General features: G+C 34.5%; 1 protein-coding gene across 2 annotated transcripts in view; it reads left to right on the top strand.

Moving 5' to 3' along the window:
* LOC150102817 (transcription activator GLI3-like) overlaps positions 1-21,665 on the top strand; it is a 154,412-nt gene that overhangs the window by 108,074 nt on the left and 24,673 nt on the right. For both annotated transcript variants that reach the window (XM_090399258.1, XM_090399257.1), the window contains exons 3-6: positions 12,072-12,198; positions 13,983-14,173; positions 16,611-16,733; positions 19,265-19,447. In XM_090399258.1, coding sequence (XP_090255384.1) covers positions 12,072-12,198; positions 13,983-14,173; positions 16,611-16,733; positions 19,265-19,447 — 624 coding nt within the window. The remainder of the gene's footprint in view (positions 1-12,071; positions 12,199-13,982; positions 14,174-16,610; positions 16,734-19,264; positions 19,448-21,665) is intronic.

Raw genomic sequence — 21,665 nt, 5'->3', positions numbered from 1 at the left:
AGGATTGAGATCAGGTCTATGTGGAGGCCAGTCAAGTGTGGTGACGTTTATGTCCACAAACCACGAAATTACCGAAGCAGCCTCATGACAAGGTGCATTGTAGATGAAAGAGACGGTGGTTTCATTTGAGTAGAAACGCCATTCAGTAGGGGGCATTGCATTCTCCAAAATGTTCAGTGTTTGTGGTACTACAAACAGAGGTCTGAGGCCAAACTAGGGGGGGGGGGGGAAGACCATATCATCACACCGCCACTTCCTAATTTCATAGTTGGGGTTACGCACTCTGGTAAGAGACATTTACCGGCATCCACCAAACCCACACCCGTCGATCTTCTCGGGTGATTCATCGCTTCATAACGCAGTTTTCCAAGCTTCCGTTTTCAATTGCACGCGCTCTTTGCACCACAGAAGACAACGCTGCATGCTGGTTAGGGTGATACGCGACTTGCATATTGCGGTCCTACCATGGAAACTTATGTTCTAAGCGTCGGTTCTGACTGGTTTTTCCAACTTTTAACAACATTTATTAATTCGCGCGATTCTTTTGTTCCAGAAGAAAAAAAGAATGTAAAAAATGTGCATAAAAAAGAAAGTAGTAGTTTGGAAGTTTATTTTGCACTTGGTTAGGCTATAATAAATTTAGTTTTAATCCTTTATCCTTTTGTGAGCAAACGAAGTTTGCGCTTGAAAATATCTTCAGGACTGAAGTAAGGTGGTGCAACAGCAAGCAATTCTGAGCAAAGGTGGACCAAGCTCTCATCACTCCTTGTCTCAGTATCTCCCATAATGCAAAGCACATCTCCTTGTGGACATGTATAATGCTATGCATTAAGAGAAGAGCCACTACCCAGACCGGTCTCGACCTTTATTGAGGTCTCGTCAGTGGGAGGCAGACCCAGAGTGGTGATACCAAGGCAGAAGCAATGGAGAGGTCATCTTTACCTATAGGAGTTGACCTCTCCATTGCTTCTGTTACATGGCAAGAAAGTTAGGAAGTTATTTTACGGATAATGATCCCTCAATGGAGCGCTCGGGAAAATTCACGAGACAAGTGGATATTTGTTTAGCGCCATATTATGAACTTAATAAAAAATTGCAACGTAGTGGAAAGCAAAGTCTTATTACTGACTTCTTGATGACTAAACCAGCCGAAGTATGCAATGAGAATTATACAAATGATGTCCAAGAGATTTCAAGTGGTGACGACCTCCGGCCACTTAAAGAACATCTACGAAATGTTATTTCTGAAGACAGTGATGACGATTAAAATATGCGCTTTATTTTATTGTGTCTAAAACATTTATGCATTATGTGCAACGAAATTTATGTACAATGTTTTCTAAACTTAATGAAGTACCTGAATTAAAAAAAAAATATTGTTTTTGTTGGATATGTCATTGTTGTTTATATAATTAAAAAAAACGATTTCGGAACCTAACCCTACTTTTTTTATGTGATCTAAGTCTCGTATAACGCGATTTATATAACGCAGCATTTCTATGGAACCTAACATCCGCACTATACGAGGGTTACCTGTATTCACTTTTAAGGAAAGTGCTGACTTTTTAAAGTAAAAATTCAGGTTTATCATGTATGATTGATTTATTCCTTATCAACTCTAATAATGTTAATGAGAAGTTTTTTTTTTTTCTTTTGTATGTACAAGTTAACACTTTTATAACAATATTAACGAATACAATAGACTGAGTTTATTGCTCAGTTCTTTAATTGCGATTTCCAACTTTAGAAACAGACTGCATATACTGCCATCTCGTGTTTAAATTATGAACTATTTTCATTCAATCTGTCTTAGTCAGATTCTCGTATATACAGTACTGTACTGTATGTACATTATGTACCATTTTTCGAAATGAGAAAAATCACCTTAAATCTGTCATCAGGAACAATCTTTAAATATAGTAGATGTATTAAATGCCTAAGCTAAATGACTTTGGTACTCCCACACTCGAATACGTATAAAGAGAAATCGAAAGTAGCACCGACTCAGCCTTTACGACTGGCCAACTCTGCTGTGCCACCAGGCTGCCTAGAAAGACTGAAAAACCACCAAACTCTGCTCCAAGAACTAGAAACTGTGCTGTGAAACATTTTAAGTTTATTGACATACATAACTTGCTCCACAATGTGACCTGCCTAAATATATCTCATCCTATTTATCAGGACGATATCTAGCACTTAAAAAATAAGAGGTAATATATTTTAAATAGAGATAGAAAAAATCGCCAGCGTCTGATTTATAGTCTTTTAATGTCTGCCCCTAAGCGATTTGAAGTTAATTGCAAAGTCAGGTTTTCCCTTGCAATTGGTAATTTTAATTTAAAACTCTTCAGCCCGCTAATATTGCTTATTTCACTTTATTTTGTTTTATTTATTTTCATCACGAGGGGCGGCGCGTGGCTTGATATCGTGGGGGTGCTACAACCTTCGAAATATGCATACACACTGTAAGTACAGTGTACACGTGTTTGAATAAAATATTAAAATTGTGGTAAAAATTTAAAAAAATTAACATGAAACAATATTGTTTATTATGGATAAAATTATACGGTTTGGTATAATTCAAAATTACTTAAAAATAAAATCCATTATCATAACCCCAATAATGTTCTAAAATAAAAACTATAACAAATGTTATGTCTTTAATTGTAATGTCCAAATATTTAAAGAGACGGAGTAAACACGATAAGCACTACGAACACTCTACTACTGGCACAAACTGCATATAAACAACAGTGGAACTGGCGACGGCAGTGCCACATCACGCTAATAGCTCGCATCTCACTATGACGTGCATATGCTTGCGCGAGTAGCAATATGACACAGTGCTGCTAGCGTCCTTCGCCCTCCTGAGTGCTACAAGATGGATTTTTATTAATTTTTATACAAAATAAGAGAAATATATAGGATTGTTGATGAAAATATTACAAGCAAATATAAATAAATTAATAAATATATTTATATATCGAGAAAAATTGGGGATGCTGCAATTCCGTAGTGCCTAAGCCGAGCCGCCCCTCATCACATAACAAAAGAATATTTCTGACGAATTTTGTTCTTCAAATAAAACTCGCTTACCAGTTGAAGTTCGAGTAAGTTTCGTACCGAATGTACGACATTTAGAAATAATGGCGTGAATCTCAATACATAGCTAGAAAGTTTGTCTGTTTCGTTCTTCACGAACATATTTTGAATTCTTTGTTGCATAAGCAGGATCTGTTGTTGACGCGGAATTATGAAATATTACAATGATCAAAAGTACGGTAATTTTAATATTCGCTTGCACGAAACTATGAACGGAAATTTCTCATAATTCATATACGCGTACAAGGGTTATTCACATATCAACTGATCTTTTACTTCGGTTTCCTCATGTTGTTCTGCAGTTATTTGAAAAATAAATAAATAAAAAAATATCTAACGCCCGTTTCTTTTTTGTTATTATGATCCAGCTGTCAATGGTTGAAGTCATTGGATATGCTTGAAATAGACTATCAGAAACTAGTAAGCAAAAATTTGAGTAGAACAGATATTCACAAGAACGCATTGGCTGTACACGCAAGTCACAGAGTTCTGTTAGGTATACCGTTTTAATTTTTACAGTTAAGTAGTTGTTAAAATAATTAAAAAAAAAAAAAACTACTTAACTGTAAATTTTACAGTTAAGTAGTTGTTAAAATAATTTATTTGGAAACTTTTTTTAAATAAACGGCATAAACGACTTTTATGTCGGATTCCCTCCCATGGCGCTAATGGAGTATATATTTTCGTTAGTGGGATTCATATTTCATTTCTAGAATATTATGAATTTTATAGACCCAGACAAAGCAAGCAAAGGTGATCCCAGTGTTTTAGTTTTGCTATTGTGAACATTAGAGCCACCGTAGCTCAGTCGGAATAGACGAAGCCCTGTGGGCGGAAAGACCTAGGGTCGATTCCCGTCAGGGACGTGAGGAACCTTCATCTGGTCTCTTTCGACGAAAGGTGATTTAGCCGGTCTCATACGGAGGTAGAGCGTTTTTTCACCGGAAACTCGGTTTTTCGACCCCCCAGAACAGGCAAGCCGGTCCTGTGAACACACATGGATTACATTCATGAATACGTTCCAGCCACATGCCGCTCCCGAGCTCGGATAAAAGTGTGTGTGTGTGGGGGGGAGAAGCAATGGTGAACTACCCGGTAAAAATCTCACCAGGAATACTTTGTGGGAATGCCTATAAAGTCACCTACGGCCGGAAACGACTGAAGGGAAAAACCACCACCATTGTGAACATTGTCGTGGTAGTTAGCCCAACTTCAACTCAAGCTGTTCCATAAACAGCTTGAGTTGGGTTCGAATTGAGTCCAAGACGAGAAGAACCTCCATCAGGACTTTTCAGCTGAAGGTGATTTAGCCGATCTCATGCGGAGGTGAGAGGTTTTTACTTATTCGAAACTTGAGTTTTTCATCCCGCACTAGACAAAGCAGCCATGAGAACACACGCGATGTATACACAAGAATAACCAGTTTGGGTATGTTTAGGTTTTAAAGGTCTTAAAGTACCAAACAAAACGCAGCCCCGAAAAAAACGATGACCAGCTATAAATGTACAGTTATGTTCCTATTAATGATTTGTTTTTGTCTTTGCTTATAATATTTGCTTGTTATCAGAATCGTTTGCTTGTTAAATAACTATGTTTTGGATAAATGAATTAACCAGCTGAACAAAAATGAATTAATTGGAATCATAAATTATTCTAAATTCTAAAAATTCTTTAATAAAAACGTTCATTTTATGCTATAATTTTTGTAGCAAATTTGACATAGTTTTCATACTGATATTAGCCGTTTATTATTGTTTATAACAATTTTTTTAATAACACAGACACACACACACACTACAAGTTAAATTAATTTATGTATTGCTTGAGCAATAGGTTTGCTGAAAGCGGCATATAATTCCGTGACTGAATATAAGTAGACTCTCGAGTTGTTGGACGTTTAGGCGTGAGACTTCTCACTTGTTATGGCAAAAATAATTCAACTTTCCTTTCTTTCATGACAACTAGAAAGGATTTTTATCAAGACACGCTTTCCCTCTCCGTCCGCTTCAAAAACAAGTTTTCCCATTAGATCATGTGGCGGCTAGCTGGGGTATGATTGAAGTTTTGTCAATTACATAATTGTAGCTGTTCAGAATGTGTCTGTTGGTTAGTATACTTCGCTTCCATAATAGAAACTATCGTTTTACACATAGGAACTGCAAATCTGAATTATTTTATGAAAAACCGAACTTTATGGAATAGCCAAGTTCTATCCATATTCATCTCTTTGTCACGGTATTAAAAAAAAAAAAAAAAGACTAAATCATATAAAGATATGATTTGGTCCTGTAATGTTGTATAGAAGATTTTGTAGTGGTTGGTTGAAGCTGATTTTAGTATGACTCTTCCCCGCATATTTTTGGCAGATTAATGAAGTCCTGCTTGTTGAGGGTGAGAGTCATTGCCTTCGTAGCTACTGCAGACTCTAAAAATCGTCTCTATGACTGATAACGACTTCTATATGTAGCACATTGGTTTTCTTTTGCCCAATCCTCTGTGAAGGGGTGTTCAAAGCATGGTCTATCAGTCCTGACTTCCCATAACGATGGTAATGATTATATTTCTTGTGTTCCCTGAGATGGAAGTTAACAATCACAGGTCACTCCTTGATGTGACAATCGATGGAGTTTGTCCTTAGGCGAGCAGATCAGGGATACTAATATCCGTATGGTTGAATGTGGCACGAAGATTATATTTTTTGTTTAATGTCACATTGTCTGTGATCTCATATAACACCAATAATCGCTTGTCTCTTAGTGTTCCTGATTAGAACGACGAAGTCTGATCCTTAGAGCACTATTGGTTAATCCGTTTAGCTTTTGTTTCGATTCTTAAGAACCTGGATTCCTTTACAATGCAGTCGGGAAGAACAGCGTTGGTTAAAATCTTGTCTGGAATGAATATAAGTGCTTTTGAAAGAAGGATGAGCAAATCTATCTCATATAAAGGCGGTAAGGTTTTCCTTTTCTGAGAAAGAACCAACAGTCCAGGGAACACGGTCATTTAACAATCAGCCTACGATGGCCTCATGGAAGCAAAAGAATTAGATCGCCAATGGAAGTTGTTTTCACATTTTTAATTACTTATTAAATTCACAAAGTTTTGGGGCCATCATATTAAAGGGAATCTCTAATCTTGTATTTGACAAACATCTATATTTAAGTTAATTGTTTTTGATTTTACTTACTCTAATCTTAAAATTGTTTACTGAAAAATATTTAATGCATTTGGTAGTAGCAAATGCACAGATAAACAGAAAATGATCATCAATCCCTAGGATTCTATCAGGTTTTTCAATTAAATTTCACACACTGCTTATACCTTTCTATAAAAGTAAAACACAAATAATAAAAAAAAAAAAACTTCTATTCTTTTCAAGGACATTTGTAACATAGTCGACATAGCACTGTCTGATAAGAAAGACCTGAGATCAAATCCTGTGGTAAAACCAACGAAACTTTCCTGGACCTTGGTTAGCAAAGGATGTAGGGCGTCTTCTTGAACAAAATTCCAGTTTTGCCTCTTCAAAACAAACTACTCTAGAATACACGCAATTAACACATTAAACTCCCATCATCTGGTGGGCTTACGTAATTGCATTAGCGGTAAACAAACTGACCACAGCTTTGTCTAATTCTCTCACAACCATAACGATAATTTCGATAGACAGATTTCTGAATCGTTTTTTTTTTTTTTTTTTTTTTTTTTTTTCTGTGACCTCTCAGAGTGCACTGTAAGTTCAGGCGAGACAGCTCCCATCCTGAGAGTGTCATGGTTTAAAACTATTCCGTGACTAATCAACACTCAGAACTTTCACGACTGTGTTATCATGTCTAGTGCAGAGCGAGTACAGACACGCTCGTCACTACTCTTAAATCGCCTTGAGGATTTTCATTCGAGTACATGAAATTGCGTTTCTAATGTGATTCTTGTTTTCGTTCTCTTCCTTGGTTTTATTAGTCATTTAGGATTTTCCATAGCTGTTATGCGTTGTGTCTTCATTAATCACCAGAGACGCTTTATCCTTTCACTCCCTCTGTTTGGAATAGAATAAAAAACACGACAGAGTTTTACAATTCAGTTAGCGTATTCTGGACTCGGCATGAATTTGAATAAACTCGAAAATTTCTAGTAATTATGCAAAGTAGGTTTGACGAAACGTAGATTGATTCCATGGAGGTTTTTGATGCTGATGATGATAATAATAATAATAATAGTCAAGAAAATGACTTTTAAGCTAAGTATTGTAGAGTCACTGACTCTACAATACTTAGCTTAAAACATTGCTCTTATTACACGAATCATTACTATTTTACTTTTATTCGATAAAAGTATTCAAAAAGAATGTAGCATGCAAAATTTGATTAATGCAAGAATTGGAGCAGTTTTAAGTTAGCAGTTTTAAATTTTATAAAGAAAGTGTTTTTTCATTTTATGAATGGGCTTATACGTCAAAAGATTTGACCGAAATGGTAATAATACTGTCTTTTCGTACGTTGCATATGAGAAGTTAAAACATGTTTTTTTTTTTTAATGTATTTTCCTATAATTTTATAATCGAGCCTTAGTTTCCTCAAAACCTTATTTCCCTCCCCAAGTACACAGTTCATTCTCACTTGCTTCAAAAGAAATTTTCACTCAACAGCCAACCTGACTGGCCGAGTGATTATCGTGTCCGCTTTCTAGCCAAAAAAGCTGCGGGGTCGAATCCTGCCGTGGGCATGGATATTTGTGATTGTCTGTGGAAAATGGTAGTGGTCAGCGGTAGATGGCGTTGGTGTAGTAGCGGTCAGTTGGTGGATTGAGTGGTGGAGACAGAGTTGTAGAGCAGGTGCCCTCCTTCGATGAGTCTTTGGACTCCCTGGAGGTGTTAAATAATAATAAAAAAAGCCATCAGATGTTTATCAGAATTTGTTTATTTAAACAAAATGCTTTTTAGTACCTTAAATGATTTTCCTAATTCACTTTCCTGTTGATTTCATGAGCAATATTCATTACTCTTACATTTTTCAGTTCGTGTATTCAGAAGATTTGTCTCAATAAAGTTCTCTGATAATAAAAAAGATATTCGTATTAATTTTCGTGCAAAGGCCGTAGGAGTTGTTTGTAGGGCCATATGCTCACGAGAACAAGTATAAAAGGTGCTCATTCACAAAATTTTAATTACATGTGGGGGGGGTGGAGCCAGAAATGTTTGTGCCGCTTAGCACCATTTCTTGCTGTCTATACAATCAACAGTGGCACAACCCAAAGGATCTCGAGACTTTTCATAAATAGAACCAAAATAATTAATACTTATAAGTTTTCGCCACACTGCCTGTTCACAATGAAAGTGGACAGGCAGTAGATTTCCGTGTGCAAAAGTTGAGACTTTGGATTTAACAACTCGCTGGATTTAAAATCTTAACGATTTAAAAGAATCGCATTGTTATTCATTAGCATGAAATCGTTTTCTTAATATACTTACCAAATGATATTAATTTATGATCTTGCATGTCCGAGAAGCATTACTTAATGCAGCAATATCATTCGCATATATCGCTTTAGTCATAGATGATGTAACGGAATTTAGTTTGCTTTTTTTATTCACTCTTTTCCTTCCTTTATTGATTTATTCTCAGATGTGGCCATACCTCATGGTTTTCGTTTACTTATTATTCTTTTAAATTAAAATTTACTCTTATTTGCAATGCATTTCTAAGACGTTTTCCTCAAGAAATAAGCTGAGGCTTGATTAGTCACTTTCCGGTTTTCAAGTTCTCAGGATTCTACGGTTCTGACGATTTCATATATTCGCAAATACTAATAAGAAGTGATAAATATGAACACAGCTTATCAAATGCTAGTGCCGTGTTGCCTGAAAAAAAAAATATATATATAATCATATATATACGCATTTGAAGTTTTTTGCCATGTGACTTTTGTTACACGTTACTTGATTGGAAGAACTTTATTAGGCCCTTCGATAGATGATAGGTTTTATCTTTTTCAAAATGCTTTGTTCCTCGGGTTTCATTAAAATAATATATTTTGTGATCTTCACTTCCTATATTTAATATTCTTGCAGCACATTATATTCACAGTTACGGACAATCTTCAAATTTTCAATTTCTTTCGAATTGTTAAAATGAAATAAATAAAATTACACAGTTGAAAATTATGCAACTTTTTAGTCATAAAAAAAACTTAAATAAAAGTATTAATTAAGCAACTGATTCTGGATTGCAAACCAGCATAAATGTTTAGAACACCAAAATATGCTTTGTTATTGAACTCTTTTCTGACGATACTGGTTTGAAATTCAGCTAAATATTAACAAATAACAACTCAATAAATATATTCATTTTGTACTTCTGATGTAATTTATACCATATCTAAAAGCAAAACCAGGTAAACTGATAAAATCTCCATACGGGACACCAAACCTTCGGCATGAGCTGTTTCGGAAAAACACTAATTATAAAGCACGCGTACACGAACTGTTCCAAAGCTCTAAATATCATCGTACATTGAGGCAACTCGTATTACTAGAAACTTCAAACTTCTTATTAGATCCAGGGACAAATTTAAATTCATTGGCTGATATATAGATTCTCTTCTTCTTCGTCAAAAAATTCCTTCGGCTGCTACATATTCATCCGACACCCAGCTAACAGTCCGATATTCCAAAATGAAGAATGTCACCCAAAAAACGCATGGCCCACCACAAAGCACATTCAGCGAGTTCTGTACTACTCCAGCCATATGTTCTTGAGTTAGATTTGTTCCGGATAAACACAGAATGAAAATTCTGTGATTAGTTTATATATGTGCATTCAGCTTGCTGAAGTATTCATCAAAAACTGTGTCTCGTAATGAAGTCGGTCCTTTCAGTTGAAAAGAGAGAACATTTATTTTATTTATTTTTATTTATTATTATTTATTTATTTATTATTATTATTTTTTTTTGTCTCTGTGGAGTCCAAAGAATCTTAGGAGAAACGATTTCGCATATTCCACCCCTTCATTTAAATATATTTTTGTTATTTAACTACGTTAAAAACTTCCACCTCCATATGAGACGAGTAAGCTCACAATGAATTGAAAACAAAACTCACATAAAGGCTCTTCGCGCTATAAGATTCGAAGTAAAGTCTTTCGAAACCAAAGAGCTTTTTTTCAATCGAATGCGAATTAGCGGTGTCAGGATTTTCCCTTGGTAAATTCGACTATTTATCCTCACAAAACAGATGCACCGATAGAATACATGTAATTAACAATTATAATAAACTGATACGCAATCACCTTTTAGATACGTTGTTCTCCTATTGCTCAAAATGACCAACTCACTCCACCAACATTTTCTATTTAGGTCATTGAAACTGCATCTGCGTGTAATACAGGAATCCTTGAACAGTTCTCATTTTTCATTAACATCAGTGTTATTAAACTACTCCTCCCAGTCAGTTCCGCCCCACAGTTTTAATCTGTTAGAGACAAGTGAGCATCGTCGCTGCTTCAGCATGTTTTTCCTAGTTCAAATGAATTTTCTTCCTCGTTTAGTTTTCGGACATAAACGAAATTAAACAGAGCAATAGTTACACCTCTAAAATAAATTACTTTAAATATTTTGCGACGTATAACTGCTTCCAGTAATTATTCCAAATAAACCGTTTACTATTATACTATAGTAGCCTGCGCTCATTCTTAGTTGTTTGGAATTAAAAACGAAGCAACACAAAGGCTAATTAGACCTTTGTGTATTATGTAACTAGAGTTAAAAACCTTAGTTTTCGTGGGGAGAAACTTTGCTATCCCGTATGAGTTTCTTTGGCCTAAGACTAGCATTCGGATCCGTCAACTTGTGGAATATGTTACAGAGTGTAGAAAAAAAAAAAAAAAAGAAGAAGAAGTCTTACGATCGTTTATCAGAAAATTCACTCCTACTTGCTTTTTCTAACATTTGAGAAATAGAGCTAAGTGGTATCTTCTCGGTCTGTTTTTACAAAGTCTTTTTCAAAGATGGATCTCTGGATTTGTGCAAAATCCAAACAAGTTTCTCCTTTTCCAAAGAAACTTTGATTGAACAGTTTAGCCGAGTTATTTCCACAGAAGTAACAAATGAGATATGAATTAGAACCCAACATTGGCGCACCCAGGGAAGGGGCCAAGGGGCCTTGGCACCCCCAAAAGAAAAAGAAAAACAAACACCAGAAAAATTTCCAAAAATCTTTTCCTCGTTAAAATTATTATTATGTTTTTTTTATTTATGTTGGGTCGTGTCTTCTATTTCTATGTTCGTTATATGCTCCTTATGAATTAGCGGTTACATAAGGTGGGAATACCCTATAGCGCTCGAGAATCCTGGGCGCTGTGAACGCAAGGCGAACGAAGTAGTGCTCGGGAGTTACTTCGTTTGCCCGAACAAACCCGTGATCTCCGGGACACAGGAGATCACGGGTATCATGTATTGGCGATCGCTGCAGATGCTCAGTCATAGCTCGTATACAATGCATAGTGTGTATTCTCAAATCGTATATGCAACTCGATCCCCCCCCCCCAAGATTAAATCTTGAGTGCTCGGCCCCCTCCAAGATCAAATCCTGAGTGCGCCACTGGAACCCAATATCTGCAGCTCGTGAAGAAGATGAGTGCATTAGGAAATGCTTCTGAAATGTCTGCTAGGTAAAAATACTAAAACGATAAATCGTTAAAATTAAACAACAGAACATGGGAAATAACTAACGAATATTGCTACCACTGAAAAAATAAGCACTGTTGTTAATTTAATTTAAAATAAAGATGTTTAGTCAAATCAATTTAATCGTGTTTGACATACTTGATATAAATCACATGCATTGGAAGAATTTATTTTATCAGACTTTATTTTAGATTCAAAATTCAAAATCAGACTTTATTTTATGTACTATAGAAGATGATAATATGCTTCAGATTATCCTCAAATGCTGTGTTCATTTTTTCCTTTCTAGGGTTACCTCTTCCATTTCCAAGTGCTTTCGCAACCGTGCATGCTCCGATACCTGTGGACCAGAGAACACACGAGGGACGTTATGTCTGGGACCCCCGACTTCATACCTTTCCGTCTCATGCTGCAAGGTAAGCTACATGTCTGTTACTTCAGTTATTGGTAGTTTATGACCTTTATTGACAGGGATTAAAAGCAGTTACAAATACATCCAAACAAACTGCTAATGTGGAGAAATTTTTATTAAAGTAAGTAAGCCAGATAAATATCATATTAACATTGATAAAAATGATTAGAGATTCTTAATTGAGTATATATTCCCTCTCCTCCCTCTTCTGTTTTTATCCCCTTGAGTACTGCGATATAAATACGTTTTAACAGCAATGAACGTATTATTTTTCAACTAAATATAATTGCATTTCAGTATTATTAACAACCATTTTGGAAGCTTGAAATGAATTCATCGCCTGATATGAGACCACCACTCGCTTATAGTAAAAAACATAATCAAAATCTTATAAAACTTGCCATTTTTCTGCGCCCTCTCATCTTGTGGATCCTAGATTAATGCCTTACCCATCCTGCCGTTGTTACGGCCCTGAAATATGAAAATCCAGTAATCACCAAAGATGCAATATAAGATACAGTGCTATGTTAATTCAGAAATGCCCATGTAAAACATACTCATTTCCGAAATACATTACATAGCCTATAAGTATGGGCCTTGGCACAATAATTCTACGGAATTATTTTAAGTAGGTTAAACGCAGTCCAAAAATGCAAGCTTTCATCATGTCATCAAATGGTCTCATAAAGAGGTGTCAGGATTTTTCAATCTGCAAAGCAGACACACCTCTTTGAAGAATACACAATTTACAGACATAATACACTGGCGTCGTAGTATTCGGCCGTAAATCAAAAAACTACCAACCAACTGGGAAAAAATAATTGGGATTAACATAACTGTGTAGCGATTGTATACTGATAAAATTTCGTGTGTAAATTGCTTACTAAATAGTGGAGTTATTTCATATTCTGGTTTAAACTGGATAATATCCAAAAGCCAAATTTTGCGAAATGATAAATTTTATGCTAATATAGTATTGCAATGAATGTTTAACACAGTCCTATAAGATGTAATTCCTGCAAGAATGACGTCACTCTGCAAGATGGCGTTATTCATTATCACACTATTTGATCAATTCAATTAATAAATATGCTTTACAGCCATTTATATTAATAAGCTGTAATATTATTTTTCTGTGTTACAAAATAAACTTGGATGAATTTCAAATTTGTGAAACCCTCGCTTTTGCATTATCCAAGATGACTAGAAATAGACGTTTTTGTGATTTCTCTCGGATTACTGCTTCGGGTTATTGTTCTTTTTCTTTTCTCTTGCAGAAACTAACAGTATAAATAAGTAAAGTTATATTTTTTTTAAATTCATTTTGAATATTCTTCACCGAGAATATAAAGCTATAGTAGCCAAATAATATACTACAGATGGTCGTTTCTGTCGTTGAGCCTCCTAAAAGTGTTTTCTGAAATTTAACATGAGCAATTATTAAAATTTGTTAATTTTTTCCTCTTTCATTCATATATGCTTAATTATTTTCCTATCGCTCTTTTTTTTTTTTTCATTTGTCGCTGTTATTTTTGTATTTTTCATTGGATACTTCGCTTATTTTCTTCTTTATTATTTCGACTCTAAAATTAATCATTTATTTATTGTTTTGTCACTTTTTCTTGGTGCCAGCTGAGTTATCTGACTTAATAATGCACATCGCGAACATCCATCCGAACGCATATCCGAAGGAAGCGATCACTTCTCAACCATGTGATTAACTCCGTGATAAGAATGGATCAAGAATAATCAAGCAGTCAATTGAATGGTTACTTTTAATTATTTCAGGTTATGCGCCGAAGGTGCAGGTGGAAGTCTGCCGGACTTCTCACACTTCTCCCAGAGGAGAGATATCACAAATGGACACACGGACTTTTCCTCCCCTTATCGGCTTAGTCCGTATATGGAGCAGATGTTCACCTCGTTGCACAGCAACCCATCACTGTCATCCTCGATGATGGGGCCCATTGACGGAAGAGGTAAATATTTTGTCATTATGTCTCTTATAGTAAGTTATTAATTTTTTTTTTTTTTTGCGTGTGTGTGTGTACGCGCGCTCGCTCGTAAGCGCGTGCATTTCCTTGTGCAACTAATTACTGTTTTTTATTTGATTATTTTTTATTCTGATCATACATATAAATAGTAATTACCAATTAAGGGAAGAATGTTGTTATCTTCACATTATCTTATGTTGGTTGCAATTTTCGCATAATTTTGTTTAAATTTCCTCTTTTTCCATTGCTCTGTCTTTTTTTTTTTTTTATTCGTGCTATCATTAATTATCATATATTTTATTTATTGATTAATTTTAGTATTTATTATTAAATAATTATATACATTATATGAAATTAAATATTCACTGGACATTTCAAGAGCTGTTAGCGCCCTCAGTATCGATGACGATACTGAGTGTCGTCATCGATACATGACGATGACGTATCGATACGTCATCGTCAGTATCGATGACGCTCCAGATTTCAAAGTGAAATCTGGATTGTTCCCCTCACTATGAAAAGAACATTTTAAGGGGTTTGAGTCAACCGAAACGCGCAAACTGGACATAAAAGATACGCAAGTTACAGAGTACTTTTTCCTTACAGCGTTAGTTGTTTGGTCTTAATTTAAACAACCAGTCAACTTACTTATCCTTCAAGAAATTAAAAAATTATAAGTAGAATAATAATTAAACTAAATCTCCCTATGGATGAATATAATTATTATTTTATAATTCAGCTTATCAACTATGGATTGTCCTATTTTGTTTTATTTTCTTAACAAATATCAGCTAACGTCTTAACTAACATCACCCAAATTTTCATACGAATTTATTCATTATTTCAGAGAAATTATATTTCTACCGCATAAATTCCAATATTAATGATGACCTATGTTATTATAAATTGCGACGTAATATATTTCCTTTGAGCAATTTAATAGCATTTCGGTTTCTTATCGAAGCTATTCTACTAACCTTTGTTAAGGAGGAGAAAAAAAAGCATGCACGTAAAAACAGTCATTTATGGAGATAAAGAAACTCTGCACTGGGCTTAAATAGAACTTTTGTATTTATTTGGAATACAGTACTCAAATACACAAGCGAAAATTTGTTGAGAGCGAGAGTAATACGCGCTATGAAAAATGGAAAGACTGCATTTCCAGTTTGTATCACATGTACTGTACCTGTCGGATAATTATTAAGGGGTGAACTAGTCCATATCAGCTGCTTTGAAAATTAATAATCTTTAATTGCAATATTTATGTACAGCTGCGAATTATTCTAGCAAGGGAAACAAGATGATTCAAATTAATACTGAAAAGATTTTCCTGGGCTGCTTCGTACCCTATTGGTTCGAGCGAATAAAACAATAGTGGGTGCGCGCAGAATGCTTCTATAAGGATCGCTAGGGATATTCCCAAGTCGATGTGCTTATGCATGTAGACGGCTCTGTACTATTCAAAGTCTTTTGTGTCTTTTTTCATTAATAAAACATTTTTTTAATGATTTTATGATTTTCAAGTATATTTTAATTCACGAAAATAACTTAATAAAGATCCAGTAGATATTTTTGATATAGATGGTTTTATTAATATCTAAAATCGCTTTTTTTGGTCCCTACGAATTAACACAAATATATTAAACCCACAAATGGCAATACCACAAAGTGCCCTTCAGTCAAAGAGGTCTGTTGTCATCCTTTCTCATCGGATCGATTGAACTAATGCTTATTCACATGTTTAGTTGATTTTAACTTATTCTCCAGCTAACTGCAGATAGCTTTTTGAATTATCTGTATAACTTAGGTACTCAGTTACGCAATGGGGCTTCATCACAGGCAACTACGTTATTTTCTTCTTATGGTCAACAATGTTTACATGATAAACTAAGCCCGTGTTTAAATTAAGCGTAAAATTTTTGAAATTATAGGTATGGCAAACTGCAATTTTATTTAATATTTCAAATAATCTTAATTCGGTATATCAGTACAGAGTGCCTTAAAATTAAATACGGGACTATAAAAATTTAATTTTAAATTACGAATATGTAAATGAGGGAGAAGTTGTTTCCCTCGTTTCCTTTATATTGTTAGAATTTAACATTATAAGCTGGTAGCATTAACATCATCTGATGTTAATGTGCTAACGTTATAGCGATGTGCTAACGTTAATATTGATACACTAAGATAAATATTCATTACGCTACTATTAAACTTATTATTATCCTATCACAACCTTTCTTTACTATTGATATAGCTAAAGAATACACCGACGGGATCGTTTTACTGTAATGGTAATAAAAAAAAATCTCCTCTTTTAAGCGGAGTTCTTATATGCATCGGATTTAGAGGATTCTGTATAAAATAAAGATGATAATATATTAGATGATAATACATTTCCCCTTTTTTGCTCCTCTTGTAGTTCCTCTGACTGCTGACAACCTTCAACAGATGTCCATGCTCCACCAGAGGAGTCTCTTAGAAATGCACTCGACCTTCCCGCCAAGTGTCGGGATGACTCCGGAACTCATGTTAGCATCAGATGGTAAGTATTACTTTTGAATTAACTTCGTACTTCAGTAGAACTATAAACTGTCCACTCATCAGAAATAATAATTTCTAGCTGCAGTTCTTTTCTTTTTTTTTTTCCTTGTTTTTTTTGTAACAAAAGGTAACAGCCATGTGCTGTATGTTGGTAGTTGGTTTATTTGTTTATACTGACATTGCTTCTTCTATAGAATGAAGTTAAACGTCAGCGAGAGAGAGAGAGAGAGAGAGAGAGAGAGAGAGAGAGATGAAATTGGTATTCTTAGAGGATACATTCAATGAATTATGCAACTGAACGATTCTGAAAAATATCAGAAATGAAGAATCACCATAATTCCGAACTCTAAAATATATTGGGCAATTATATATTCACCGCTGGGTTTGAGACCATCACCTTTCTTAGTGAAAGCTAGAGGTAGCTTGAAAAATACCATGCTTGTTCTCTATAGCAGAATTCATTAAATTCACTGATGGATTATCTAATCCTTAGAGCATCCACTACACTAAATGTACTATAGGTTTACTAGCATTTGAGCCATCCATAAAAAATGCAACTCTATTGAAAAACCCTTTAATTTTTTAAATCCTAAACAGAATTTTTATATGCGAATGTTTTATATGCGAATGGGACCGAATGAAGGCGGTGGATTGCAGGGATGTGCTTTTTCCTCCTCAGATACTTTCTCAAGCTTAATGGTTCAACTGATTTCGACCAAATTTAACTTTGTTTGCTCACACTTGGATAAAGGATTAAACTAAATTTATTATTAACTATAGATACTTTTCGACGATATTCATGTTTCCCTGATACGTTCTTTCAATCGGATAAAAAAGAAGTGCTGAAAGGGATAATTTTAGCATACCTCTAGAGAATGTGTTATTCAACGATTTTCGATCAGTTTTGGAATATGATTATTTCTTAAACTGCCTCTGACAATTTCAATTGACCAAATAAGGGAGAATCTTAGATGTGAATGAATTTAAGAATAAGTATGATAGCTGGTAGATGAGTCCCTGACTTCCTGGGGGTCTCGCTTAATAATATAGAAAATGAACGACTTGACTTTTGAAAAAAAAATTGGTACATTTTTTTTAAAAAAATACATGTTTCTGTGTGCTAAGTAGACCAGCTGCAGTATAACTTCAGAATGGGAGAAGTAATTTAATACTCTAAAGCAGGGGTCGGCAACCGGCGGCCCGCGGGCCGCATGCGGCCCAAACGCGCATTTTTGGCTGCACATAAAAAATTGACTATACTTACATGGCATGTGGCCCGTAAAATTTTATCATCAAGAAAAGACGTTATGGACATTTCAAGAGGACGTTATCTACTAGTCAAGTGGTAGATGACTAAGTAAAGGTGCTATGCTAAAAATATTTTTTAATTTACGTGAAGAAATATAGATATCTTCATGATGGAACACGTAAATACTGTCCCACAACTATCGGATAAAAATGTATTATGTCTCTTGCATTTATGGAAGACATTACAACTATCTTAATGAACTTAATTTGAACCTGTAGGGCCAAGGTAAATTACTAGCAGAACTGTTTTCTGACATAAAAGCTTTTGAAGGCAAACTATGTTTGTTGAAGAAATATATGATGGAAGAAAATCGACATGTTGCAAATCGCATCTACAATTGAATGGCAAACACAAAAGGAAACTTTTGTTGGTATTATTTAATGTCGACATTGATGACCTACCAAACAGACTACTGATGGAAGTTTTGGAATTGCAACACAATGAAATTTTAAAGAACGCATTTTCGTTAGAAAATATCCAAAAAATTATCAATGCTTACCAAAAAATATGAAGGATTAATCAGTTTCGCAAAGAAGATGATAAGCTCATTTGGAAGCACATACATTTGCGAACAAGCATCTTTTGCCATGAGTTTTAGAAAAAATTGATTTTCTTCTCGACTAACTGATGAACATTTGCATGCTTCGATTCGAATTTACATCTCAGGTTATAAAGTGGATCTTAACTTAGCTAAGGGAAAACAATCACAAAAGTCACATAAGCAAACAGACACACATATTGCAATGTATAAAACTATATTACTTTGTTTTTACGTGATAATAATTTTTCATTGAGTTTTTATGCTTGTTCCTGTATCTTGCACTTTAAATATTTCTGTTTTTTTTTTTTTTTAAGACTGATATAATAAAAATTGATACCCTGAGTACTTTTTTTACTCACTATTTTCTATTAATTAAACGCTTTCTGCCGATTATTAAAAATAAAAGTTGAATGTGGCCAGCGAGTCTGGAAAGGTTGCCGACCCTTGGTCTAAAGCCGCCCCACCCTTTTTTTTCCCTCCAAAGCTTCTAATATATATAACACGTGCTTGATTCTAATTTATTTTGTATATCTGTATATGAAGAATATGAAGGCAATCTGTTAATCTTTAAGAAAAAAATATTAATTTTAGATTATTAAATTTTTCCCTTTTTCCAGATGCACTTCTCGCTTAGTGTAACTACTTATCATATAGAAATAATTCTGTTTCACAATTCTTTCAGGAACTCATTTAACAAGCCCAAAGCCAGCTGTTCGTCATGGACGCAAACGTGCTCTGTCCAGTTCTCCGTATTCCGACTTCGACATCACATCTATGATCCGGTTTTCTCCTAATTCCCTGGTGTCTTTCGTGAATGGATCCCGAAGTTCTAGTGCAAGTGGTTCTTATGGACATTTATCTGCAGGTAAATACACTGGTTACGATAGAAATATCCCATTGGAGGTATGAAAAAAAAAGTTCCAAAACTGCATTGTGAGACATCCATTTGTGTAGAACGCTTTGATTTAAGAACACTCGCTCGGATAAGTGATCAGAGAACATTACATCAAGCTGCAGCTACCAACCCAACGTTGTGTTCCTTCATGTCTAAATTGTTTATTTACATTAACAAAGTCGATGATAAAAAGTTACTGAAATAGCTGAAACAAAGTACTTTTAGTTAATTTTTTCGAAAAATTCTCCAAGAATATCATTCGTAGCTGGTTTATCTCTTAAAAGCTAAAAGTAAAAAGTGTGAAAAATGCAGCATCTAATGATTTAGCATCTGGCCTGATGGATCGGATCACCTGTACGAAGAAAAAAAAAATTTTTTTCCCCCCTATATAGCTTTACCTTTCTCATATCTGTTTACTAATCGCGAACGAATTTCAGCGCTACCAATTGATGCTTTTATTAAATATTATAAAAACAGGATATTCCTAAGTGAGCTCGTATGTAATTGTTATATATTCTTTACTAATTTTATTCGGAATTTGTTAAGCATTAAAATGCTACTTTACAATTGCCATAATGTGATTTCTGCCCTCAATTCTTTCCATCTAAGTAATTTTTAGAGTTCTGTTTAAACTACTTCATTATTTTTTACGATTTCACACTTATTACACACATAACTCTGTTCCCAAGCACTGTGGGTGGGATTATAAATAGTGAAGTTCGGGAACTCCCATCTAACATTTCTTTAGGAAAAAAGAAAGAAAGAAAGAAAAGAAACTCGTTTCGGAAAGCAAAAAGAAGGTTCCAGAGAAGTTCCTCCCCATTCCCGTATACGAAAACAAACATTCAAACGAGATTGTCTTGTGCTGCTTTGTTTACTCCAATTTCCTTTCATATTTCGTGACAGATTTTAGGGTGGATAATAATGACGTCATTGCGAAAGTTAGACAAGGTTGGTGTTATTTGTACGATCGTATCTTAAAAAGAATCGTTTGAAAATTTTTTTTTTTATTTTAACTGTTTTTATTTTCCGTTCGTTCCTTTAAATAACCAGTTTATGAACTCGCTATACGAGGGAAAGAGAGAAAGTATTCGATGCATTTATGATGATCCCTATCATTGCAGAACGCTTTTAGATTCGCCTGTTTCTCCAAATGGGCGAACGATTCAGTTTATGTTGTTTGACTTTTTACGCCTGATTTTCGAAATGCCGTAATTGCACGACATGCCCTTAGTATGATCGTATGTTCTTTGTGCATCTGTCAGCCATGTTTCTAGTTCATCTTGCAAGAAACAATACCATTTCAGATTTGCTGACATAATTTTGCAGTGTTTTGATGCTCCGCGTGTCTACATCTCGCATATACGAAATTGCGATCTAAGCCTACTTAAAAAAAAAAAAAAATGAAGTTCATAAATCTGTTGAATATAATCTTCAAGATATGTTCCGTCTCATAAGGAAGGAGGGAAGCAACTCCTCTCATGTTTGTAAACTGGATAAAAGTGCAAATAAATTTTTATGAGGGTTGAGAACTGTTTTTTGTTAAAGTACGTTTTGGGACTTGAAACCTGCCGCGTAAACAAAATTTTTGGAAATTGATGTTTTTGTTCTGATGTTTAAGGTACTAACAAACACCTTTGACTGCCAAATTTAAGATAACAGTTTTGTATTCAAGAGCAATGCATCTCGGTATGCACATTTTCATTTAAATGTGTCTCCAAGTTGGAAACTATGCTTCAGGATGTAAGTGGATGTTTTCTTAGCAGAGAAAGCGATATCTCGAATTATTGTTTCGAATTATTTAAGTAGATTGTCCATAAGGCTCAGTTTACGGAATAAGTCCCTGATTTTACAAATTAATTTGCCCCAATGTCCCGAAAAACACCCAAATTGAATCCCATGTTTGATTAATTTAAAAGAAATGAAATGTAAATATTTTGCGAATTTAAATAAAGTGACATTAAAAGCTATGCAATGTTTAACGAAATTTTAAGTATTTACGGAATAATTTATATATTTTTATTTCCATTTATAGATTAATGTGGTAAAGATATCAAAAATTTGCGTCGTTAAAAAGTGCTTATGTTATGAAATACAGTTAACTGCAACTAAGAATATTTCAGTTTATTATTATTATTATTATTATTCCGTTTTTTCAGAAGACTTTATTCAGAGAAGAAAATCGTTT

Source organism: Typopeltis vanoorti, chromosome 10, assembly GCF_054136105.1.
Source record: "Typopeltis vanoorti isolate ZY-2024b chromosome 10, IOZ_Tvanoo_1.0, whole genome shotgun sequence".
NCBI lineage: Eukaryota > Metazoa > Arthropoda > Arachnida > Uropygi > Thelyphonidae > Typopeltis > Typopeltis vanoorti.
This window is presented reverse-complemented; position numbering and strand designations above follow the sequence as displayed.